General features: G+C 43.0%; 1 protein-coding gene across 1 annotated transcript in view; it reads right to left on the bottom strand.

The window, feature by feature from the left end:
• Window positions 1-10,436, bottom strand: part of SH2D4B (SH2 domain containing 4B) — a 171,550-nt gene that overhangs the window by 21,488 nt on the left and 139,626 nt on the right. The window contains exon 7 of the mRNA XM_006876161.1: window positions 8,492-8,616. Within this exon, the coding sequence (XP_006876223.1) occupies window positions 8,492-8,616 (125 nt within the window). The remainder of the gene's footprint in view (window positions 1-8,491; window positions 8,617-10,436) is intronic.

The following is a 10,436-nucleotide window of genomic DNA, read 5'->3' as shown; positions in this document are numbered from 1 at the left end:
GGATGTGGGGGGTGGGGTGAGGGGAGGGCAGGGAAGGTGGAACACAGGGTAGGGAATAGACACAGGATAGTTTGGGTGCTGGGGGAGCAATACACAAGAAGGGGGAGGGGAATGGAAAAACAAGGCAGATGGGAAAACAATTAGGCAGGTTTGCATGAGCTAAGTGGGACAGAGTTAAATAATGATGTACACTCAACCTTGGAACAACAGGGCTCTGGGATACAGGGATTGAAGCATAGGTGAATGGGCAAAAGGGGGGAAAACAATATTAAGATGCTTGGCTGTCTTTTGAGTCTTGGTTTCCCTGGCATACCATTATAAAATAGACACTTGAGGGGGAGAGATAGGAATAGCCAGAAATATCACCATAGAAAGCTTGTAAGTCCATCTTCTGCCTATAACTGATTGGAATACCTAAAATGGGTCTACAACATGCCCAGTGAAGGAGGCTTCCTGTGGAGCCTCTGCATTACATAAGACCATAGGTGGAATCCTGAACCCCATCTAGAAATTTCTGAGGTGGGAAATTTCCACTTGAAAGGACAAGCAGACCAGCCTGGAGTGGCTAGAGGAACAGAAGATACTTCTTGAATGAAAGACCGAGAGGAAAAATAGTAAACAATAATGGCAGTCCAACTACTACAAGAATAAGCAGGTTGATCGCCCAGGAGGCATCAAACAAGTAGTCGGGTCCCCTCAGGGCAAGGGGACTACACGAGCAGACATGTGCTCTGACTGATGACCACATTGGTCACCAATCAGGGGAAGTGAGGGAAAAACAGCAATGAAGCTGTGAGCTAAGTCTTACCACGTTCAATAGACTCCTGTGAACTGGGGTGGAGACCTGGTTGGCCAGCAGTCTGGCAAGACCTTGGGACTCCTATGGCCAGAGTGTGTGACCTAGCCACAGAAGACTAGAGTGAAGAATGAAGTGTCTAGCTTATAAGAAGTGAGGGCATAAGCACAACAACACCCACACTTGCAGATAATACCCATTGACCTGGCTTCAATGGCTGGATGATGAGAACTCAACTAGAAGAAAAAATAAGAGGAAAAAAGAGTAATCTGATACAATTTGATGAACTTGACCTACACCTATGGATGCAGTTGCTCAAAAGAGGAAACAAATCTTTACAGTGAGGATCATTCCCACCCCCTTGATACACAGGGTAAACAGGGATGGGCAACTTGGACATTGGCTACCAAGAATGGGAGGGGCTACAAAAGCAAGAAGTGACTGGCTTACAAGCTTTCAAGAGGGAGCCTAGATCCAGAGGGTGTGGAGGAGGGTAGAATCTCCACTGAGTAGTATTTAATCTGTCTGGACGGGGCTGATGAAAGGAGATAGTGATAGGTACAATAAAGAATAATTGCTACCAGGACTTACTGTGAGTGTTAGAAATGTAAAGGTAGATGTTTTATAGCAAAAGGAGGTGAATGATTGACTTTGCAGTCCAGCAGCAGAGGTCCCTGGGACCATCAAGGGAGAAGAGCAGAGTGTAGGACCCTACCCAGAGAACACAGATGAAGGCAGAGATGATGACATGGAAAGATGGAGTGGCTGGGGACTCTAGACCCAGAAAGGGAGAGGAGCTGTTTGCTGATGACCAGAGGGCAGGCTTGCAACCAACCCTTTGGTTGGTTGATAATGCATGGAGGGGATTATAACCATGGCAATAAAATGATATATGATAGGATGAATGTAAAGCTAACGTTTTCCCATGTAAACTATCACATAATTCACAATCAATCAATAAATAAATAAAGAGGGGAGGTAGAGAAAGTCTTTATTAGCCTAAAAGAATACATATTGAACAAGCAACAGAATGTTGCTAGAAATGTAAATATTAAATGTGCTTCTGGTCATGCTTTCAAAGAAAATGATCAACATGTGATTGAACAATGAAGGAAGAGTGATGTCTTTTATAGAGTGGGAAAGAACTTGTCTGAATTATGTTCAAATGTTTGATGGCAAATACAACTTGTGATGGATTTGTGTATCTGTCTGATATGATTTCTAAGCAAGATTTTAAAGGGGCTGTGTGGGCTCCCCCTGCAGTTTGTAGTAAATGCAAGAGGAAAGAAAATGAGCTTAAAAATGAGTATTACAAAATGAAAACAAAACTTAAAAGATTTAGAAATTCTGCTGTACAAATTAAGAACAAGTATCCTAAAATGTTCATCAAGGTCATGACTACACATTCTTTTGCTAAAGAAATTAAGCCTATCACTGAGGGAGCTAACGCACTGCCACAGCAGAAAACCCATCAGGTTAGACTAAAGGGAACAGAGAAAGAGACAAACAGGCCAAAGTTCTGCTATAACAAAAATACCACAAGTGGGTGGTTTTAATAAATAGGACTTCATTTTGTCAGAGTTCAGGAAGTTACAAGGCTGAATTTAGGCTCAGCTTTTTCTCTTTGTCAGCTCTGGAAGCAGATTCTCCAACAAAAGAAAAGGATCATCCCTGGAGCAGCTCAGAGAACAGGAGAACTGTTGAAAGAATCACAGGATCAAAGACTGGATCCATGGTCTCCTGGATCTCAAAGAGTAGGGCCACGAACTCCTAAAATCCAAGTCAGATCTTCACCAACTCAGTTCTGGAGTGTGGGGCTACTGTTAAGGTGTGTCAGGTAGATAGAGCTGAGGGGGTGGGGATGCTATGCCCACAGGGTAGAAGAACTGGTCCTACCAGGACTGAGGGAGTGGGGTCACCACTCAGACTAGATGAAAGGGCTGCCCATAGCCAAGGCAGCAGAGTTGCTTAGGGGCCTCCACCCAGAATCCAGAGCATGTGGCCAACATCCAAAGGTTTTAGGGTGGGGCTGTTGTCCAAATGGCCTCAGAGAAGAGGTTTGAGAGCTAATTTAATTTATTCTGTTGGGTTTGGGACTTACTTAGTACCTGTTATCCCTTCTTCCACTCCAATTTCTCCCATTTGTAATGGAGATGCCTGTTCTACCACTGGATTTTGAAAACAGATAAACTGTATTCTAGATTTTACAGGTTCACAGAAGAGGAGGAATTTTTCCCTCTGGATAGAATATATCTAATGTTCTCAACCAGATTTGATTTAGACGATTTAAGAATTTGGGGTTGATGTAGTGGTTTGAATATGTTTTGCATGTGGCAAGGATATGAAATTTGGGGGACCAAAGGATGAACTATTATAGATTGGATTGTGTTTCCCAAAAAATATGTGTTGTAATTCCTAACCTTTATATCTGTGGTTAGAGTCCTGGTGTGGTGCTGTGGGTTAATGTGCTGGTCTGCAATGTCAGTTTGAACCACAAGGTCAGCAGTTCAAGCTCAACTAGTCACTCCTTGGAAACCCTATACAGAATCACTATGGGTCGGAACCAACTCGACGGCACTTAACAACAACAACATGTCTGTGGTTATAATGCCTTTTAGAAATGAGTTGTCTTTGTTATACTAATAAAGTAGGATTGGTGTAGGGTGTATCTTAAATCAATCTCTTGTTTCTTTAATATTTTATTGTGATTTGAGTGAAAGTTGATTTTATATTCGACAATTCATACACATTTGTTTCACAATGTTGATTGAAATATGTACAGTATAACAGCATTCTTCCCACTTCCTCCCTATACTCTTTCTATGCCCTGTCCCTTCCTGCCTTCTATGTTTTATCCCTGCGTAAATGCTGCCCTTTTGATCGCCTGTGGTTGATTATTTTAAGGAGTTCCTAAGTCTCTAGTATTACTGTTCACCTTATAGGCCTCTCTATTGTTTGGCTGAAAGTTGAACCACAGAGGTGAATTCAGTTCCTGGCTTAGAGAGTGTCTTAGGATCATCTCAGGGATTGCACCAATCTTGCTCAGATCAGTAAGCCTGGTCTTTTTCACTATATTGAATTTTGTTCCATATTTTTTTCCCACTATCTAAGACCTCCTATTGTAAGCCTTTTCAGAGGGGTCAGCAGTGGTAGCTTGTTTTTGTTGTTATGTGCCGTGGAGTCAGTTCTGATTCATAGTGACCCTGTACAGGGTTTCTGAGGCTCTAAATCTTTATGGGAGCAGAAAGCCTCATTTTTCTCCCACAGAACAGCTGGTAGTTTCAAACTGCTGACCTTGCGGTTCACAGCCTGAACCAGTGGTAGCCCGCAGCAGTGGTAGCTAGGCACTATCAAGTTCTTCCGGTCTCGGAGTCATGGAGGCTAGGCCATTAGTCCTTTGGACTCTGTTTCCATGCATCTTTAATTTTCTTCACTCTTCCTTGCTTGGACAGGGAGAGACCAGTAGTTGTGCCTTAGTTAATCACTCACAAGCTTTTAAGACTCTGTTCATTACTCACCAAAATAGGATGTAGAACACTGTCTTTGTAGTGTATATTATGCCAATGGACCTTGATAGCCCTGAGTCTATGGTCCTGAGCTCCCAGGTCCAGAGATGAATCAGTCTATTTGAAATATAAAAGAGATTAAACAAGGGAGAAGCTCTGAGATGATAGGTAAGATAAAGACCAAGACACATGGCACTCTTTGAGTAAACAGGAAGAAGATGCTGAAGTAGTAAACTTGTCTCCCAAGCAGGCAGAGAAAGATTTCCCCTAGAGCTAGCACCTCGAACTTGGACTTCTAGCTTTCTAAACTGTGAGAAAATAAATTGAGTCAATCTCTTTTGCGAGATAGAAGATATTAAACAAGCAAGACACAGAAGTACAAGTGGAACGAGCTAAAAAAAAAACAAACAAAAGGGTCTGCATTTATTTCTCAAAGCTTTCACTGCATCTATAAATATAAGGAGCTACCTTTGAGAAAGAAGCAAATTCCTCTCCTGTAAAGTCAGTCACATGTAAGGGGGCAAGGCCAGTTCACCATAGAGCTGTTTCTACTATTTACTAGTTGCCTGTTATTCACTGTTTGCTTTTTATTCTTCATAATAAAGGCTTCCATTTGCTGAAAGTGTGTGTCTCATATGTATGGTTCAATCATACTGAATGAACGTAACGCTCACAGAGTGGTTGGTGTCACTGTGTGTAATCTTCATTCTAGCAGTCTTATTGGTGCTTAGAAATTTGTTGTTAAGTGCCTTCTAGTCGATTTTGACTCATAAGGATCCTGTATAGGGTTTCCAAAGAGCAACTGGTGGGTTTAAACCACCAGCCTTCTGGTTAGCAGTCCAGTGCTTATCCTACAGAGCCACACCAGGATTTTTTACAATCCTTTACATTCAGTTGTCATTGTTGTTCCATGCTATTGAGTCGATTCTGCCTCATAGTGATCCTGTTTAGAGTTTCCAAGGAGCAGCTGGTAGGTTTGAACTGCTGGCTCTGTGTCTAGCAGTCCAGTGCTACATCAGTAAGGGATTATAAATCCAGTAAAGGTACCCATTTGCCCCAATTTCCCTCCTTGAAAATAATCTCCAAGACTAGTTGTCAGAAGTTCTGCATATTGTCTCAACTACCTTTCTTAATAATCTATTTCCCTCTAGTTGATTCCAACTCTTGCCAATTGCATGTGTGTCAAAGCAGGATTGTGCTTCACAGGGTTTTCAATGGCAGAGCTGGTGGTCTTGAAACAAAGCCCTCAGAATCACATTGTTCACAGACACTGAAGGCAAAGAATTTAAAGGTTGCCCATTTCCCAGCATGGGCAGTTCACTAACTAGTAAGGTTGCTTTATAGCAAGCTGTAACCATCAGATAGTTCTTTCTTATGTTGAAGTGAAGTGTGTCTCATCAGAACTCCCAGCCCTTGGCCCAGGTTCTACCTTCTTTCTCAAGGCAGGACTCCAGAGAGTGAAAGGTGACAGCTCTGTATTCCTATCCACCCCAGCCCAAGGTTTCTCTTTTCTAACACAAGCATAACTAATTCAGATGACATGCTCAGTCATCTCCTCTAAGCATGCTGGGATAAAAGTTACACTATAGAAGAGTTGAAGGCAGTGCACCATCCTCTTTGGAGTTCTTGCTTTACGTGGAGAAATCCACCCTGATGGCTGGACTCTCTGCAAACTACATTGTCTACAAAATGGGGACAGTCTCCTCCTACCAGACCCTCCTATATGCTTGTCAGAAAAAAAAAAAAAAAAATACATGCCAATAACAGCCCATGCATGGGCAGCTGACCCCACGCAAACCCAAATGAGACTCGTTGCCAACACAGGTACAGTGTCTCTCAGGATTAATCACCAATGCCAACTACATTATCCATTGTTTGTCCCATTCTGTGCCAAGCCCTGAGAACAAGTTACAAGACAGTCAAAGGATTGCTGCTAAGACAAAAGACCAGGGAACTCATTGTGACTGTTTTATAGAAGCAGAGCTCAGGAAGAGAACAGGATTCCAAAAAGGCAATGTTCAGACAAAAGAGATTCTTAATAACTTTAGATTCGTGCAGGACTTCAAAAACAGATTTTTTTTCCCCCAAACCAGGCTATTTGTACTAATTTTTCTCCAGGGTGCATATGTATACGTAGAAATTTCCCTTATAATGCCTGAAACATAACAATAGGTGAAGGGAAACAAGGAGTTACTTTACCATCACTCTTTTCTACAGAAGAGACATTTTCAAGAACCCTGTCATTCTAGTTGTTGTTGTTAAGTGCCAAGTTGGTTCCTACCCATAGTGACCCTGTATAAGTTTTCCAAGGCGCAGCTGGTGAGCTTGAGCCACCGACCTTGCAGTTGAAACCAACTTTGCAGTTCAGCATATGAACCCACAGCACCACACTAGGACTCCCGTCATTCTGGTAGGAAACCATTATCTTTAGGAAACAGAACTGTTTCCTAAAGGAGGTGGGATTTCTGTGGTTGACCTAAGACTCTAGGAGATATCAGCACTTCCATGGATATGACCCTGTATGGCAGACAATGTACTTTTCTTGTCTGAATCTTCGTAAGAATTCTGTGAGGAGGATGTTAGAATTCCAATTTTACAAATGAAGAATTTCAAAGTCATGCCCAAGGTCACTGAGCTGCTAGGATCAAGAGTGACAGGATCTGATTTATTTACATAATCTGTGGAATACCGTATGGAAGATGAATTAGAGCAGACCCACTAGGATACTCCTGTAGCCTGGACAAGGTGATGCCACACCTCTGTGACCATGGGGAAACCCTTAACAATATTATGTCTCAACCATCTGGAAAGTGTGGCTATGGCCCGCACTTCATCTCATAGTTTAGATGGTTTTGCTTACACTGTCTTTTCTGGAGCCAGAGCCATTTCCAGAACTCATCCATGAGGGCCTCTATCTGCCCAACCACCTTCTGACCCTCAAGCTCTAGTATCTGCCATGACACAGAACTCATCTTTACTGAATGGGATGGAGAGCACACAGATGCTGACAGGAAGCAGGGAGGGCAGCTAATATCACCAAGTCATGTGCAGTAAAAAGATAAGCAAAAGTAGAGCTTGGCCAAAGTACCAAGAGATCTGCAGAAGGTAAACAGAGACAGGTGAGGGTCAGATGGATGGCTACAAGGGCAGGTGAGCTAAACTCCAAACAAAGGACTCGCCAGGCAAAACTGAGCTAAACTATGATGAGAGGGGAGACTGAGAGAACAAGGCCAGGCTCATCCAGAGGATGTAACTTATATAGAAAAAAATTAACATTGGGAGGGATCAGAACAGTTTTCTGGAAGATACTATACAGAGCTGAGGCTATCTGTCTCAGGGAAGGCCACCTAGAGAAATCAGCCCCAAGCCAACCTTCCAGCAGTCCACTGATGCATAAGCAGTCCCAGCAAACATTGTCTGAACCTGGCCCAGACCAGAAGCCCTCTCCAGCTGATACATAAACTTGTGAACAAATAGTAAATGGGTATTTGTTTTAAGAACAAATTTGTTACATAGGTGATTTGTTACATAGCAATAGCTAATTGATACAAAGGGTTTTGGTGACCAGCAGCAGCCGCTCCTATTTCCCTACAGCAAGTCTCTGCTGAAGAAGCCCCAAGCCTGAACCCTGGTTGAAGTCCCTGCATGCTCAAATCACTGTCCTGGAGCATGAGCCTAGAGACGCATCGTTAATCTCAACTGTGGAAGTTTCTATTGGCCTTTTGAAAACATCCTCTCCTCATGGAGCTGCAGCTATCTTTATAAAATGAAGCTATTGGACCAGATGACTTCTGAGAAGTCTCCAAGCTCCAGGGTCCTACACTTGGATGGTTCTGACTCCTTTATTCAACCATTCTGGCACCAAATCACAAGAAATGGGTTAGAGCCTGCTGTGTGGCAGGCTGTTGCTAGGATCTGGGAGAATTTCCAGACTCTGTGGAGTGGTGGGACAGAGTGAAGGAAGTTCAGAATCTATAGCTCTCTGACCAGTTACTTTTGAGTTGATTCTGACTCATGTTGATCCCGTGTATATTAAAGTATAACTGTGCTCCATGGGGTTTTCAATGGCTGATTTTTCAAAAGTAGATCTACTCTCCCAATTATCACAGTCCTTTAGGATCTCCTGCCCAATCATGACCAAGGTAACAACATGGAACTATCTTCCCCAGTGCTCAGAAAGCAGTCCAACCATGAAACCAGGGGGCGATGGAAGTGGTGTTCCTCTCAAAGCCAGCTCGGCGGGGCAGCTGCTCCTCCTTAAACCACCGGACGATGACTGCTCTGGAGACTGGACGCAAGGGTCGCTCCCAGGCCCTGCTAAAGAGAGAGAAGGAGGGAGGGAGAGTCAATGACACAGATAAACACTATTCCCACATTTAATCCTGTAGAGAGGATTAAATGAGATCTGGTACTTAAGACACTTTGCAGATTGTAATGTACCAGCTGTTATTATGTTTCCCAAAAGAAAACTGGTATCACTTGTTTTGATAAAAGCCCAACAGGTGGGAGTGAAAGAGAGTATAGGAGGGAAAGTCTAAGGAAGAAAAGGATATTTCCTTTTAGAATTGCCAGGGCATAAGCATCAGCATGCATGTTTGAAGAGCGATTTGAATGTTAACAAGGACAAATTATCATTATGAGTGCTCTTCATCTCCCCCATCATCCTATATGTCCCTGTATACTGTCCCCTCCCTGGCCTCTAAGGGAAGCCTGCCCTTGGTAGCTAGCCCCAGGTTGTTGTGAACAGAAACAGGTCAATGAGCAGAAAGAAACTGACAAGTCTAGATTTGCACTGGAAATGGCTGAAATTTACCACTGATAAAGTAAAAAGAATTAAGATGGGAGAAGGGAAGGGAGGGTGGGGGGTGGGGGAGGGTAGAGAACTGCATCTGTTGACTTTTGACAGAAGATTCCCAGGAGGGTTGGAAGATACTGAGAGTGATGAAAAGGAGCACTTGAAGGATTTACAAGTAAGAAAATCCTTTCTGTGTTTTCTCATGCATGAATTTGCCTTTTTTCTCACAAAGATTTTAATTGTGTTTGTATTTGAACTGTGGTTTTTGAATGTACACAGGGACCAGACCACAGAAAACCATATTATATTCCAGCTACACCAAATGCAGGAGAAAGATGAGAGTTTCTGCTCCCATAAAGATTTACAGCCTCAGAAACCCTATACAGGATCACTATGAGTCAGAACCAGCTCTGTGGCACATAACCACCACCACCACCACACTAAAATGAAGCTGGAATGGTTTCACTCCTGGTGTGGCTCTATAGGATTAGCACTGGACTGCAAACCACAAAGTCAGCAGTTCAAGCTCACCAGCTGCTGCTCCTCAGAAACCCTATACACAATGGCTATGAGTTGGAATCGATTCAACAGCACTTAGCAACAGCAATCACACTATAATAAAGCACTCTAAAAGTTCAACCACAGTCACGACTAACAGTGTCACTCAACAACTACTTGTTAAATTAAATATAGGACCACCTGGCATTAATTTATGATATGAAAATTCAGAATCTGAGGTTCAGGAAAGCCCTGAGTCCACTTGGAACAACCACTGCCTTTTTGCTTTTTTCCAATTAAATGCCAGGAACCTGATCTATTATTTTGTAGTTACTTTCCATCTAATTGTGGGGCAAGTGTGGTCCAATAGTAGAACTCTGACCTCCCACACAGGAGGCCTGCATTCAGTTCCTGGCAAATGCATCTTATAGCGCAGCCACCACGCTTCCCTCAGGGGAGACTTGCATGATGCTATGATGCCGAACTTTCAGCAGAACTTCCAGACTAAGATGAACTAAGAAACAAGTTCTGGAGAATCTAATTTCAAAAATCAGCCAATGAGGCTACCCAAAATGGGGGGTAGGGCTACAAAGGCAAGAAGTGACTGGCTTACAAGCTTTCAAGAGGGACCCTAGAGACAGGGAACCTGGAGAAAGGCAAAATCTCCAGTGAGTAGCATCCAATCTGCCTAGGCGGAGTTGATGCAATGAAATGCAGATGGCTCTCTTGTGATACAATAGTGAATAATTGTTATCAGGACTGATTGTGAGGGTTGGAAATGTAAAGGTAGACATTTTATAGCAAGGAAGGAAGTGATTAACTTTTCAGTCTAGGAGCAGAG

Source organism: Chrysochloris asiatica, unplaced genomic scaffold, assembly GCF_000296735.1.
Source record: "Chrysochloris asiatica unplaced genomic scaffold, ChrAsi1.0 scaffold00357, whole genome shotgun sequence".
NCBI classification, from domain to species: Eukaryota; Metazoa; Chordata; class Mammalia; order Afrosoricida; family Chrysochloridae; genus Chrysochloris; species Chrysochloris asiatica.
The sequence above is the reverse complement of the archived record's forward strand: the minus strand, read 5'-3'. Positions and strand labels throughout refer to the sequence as shown.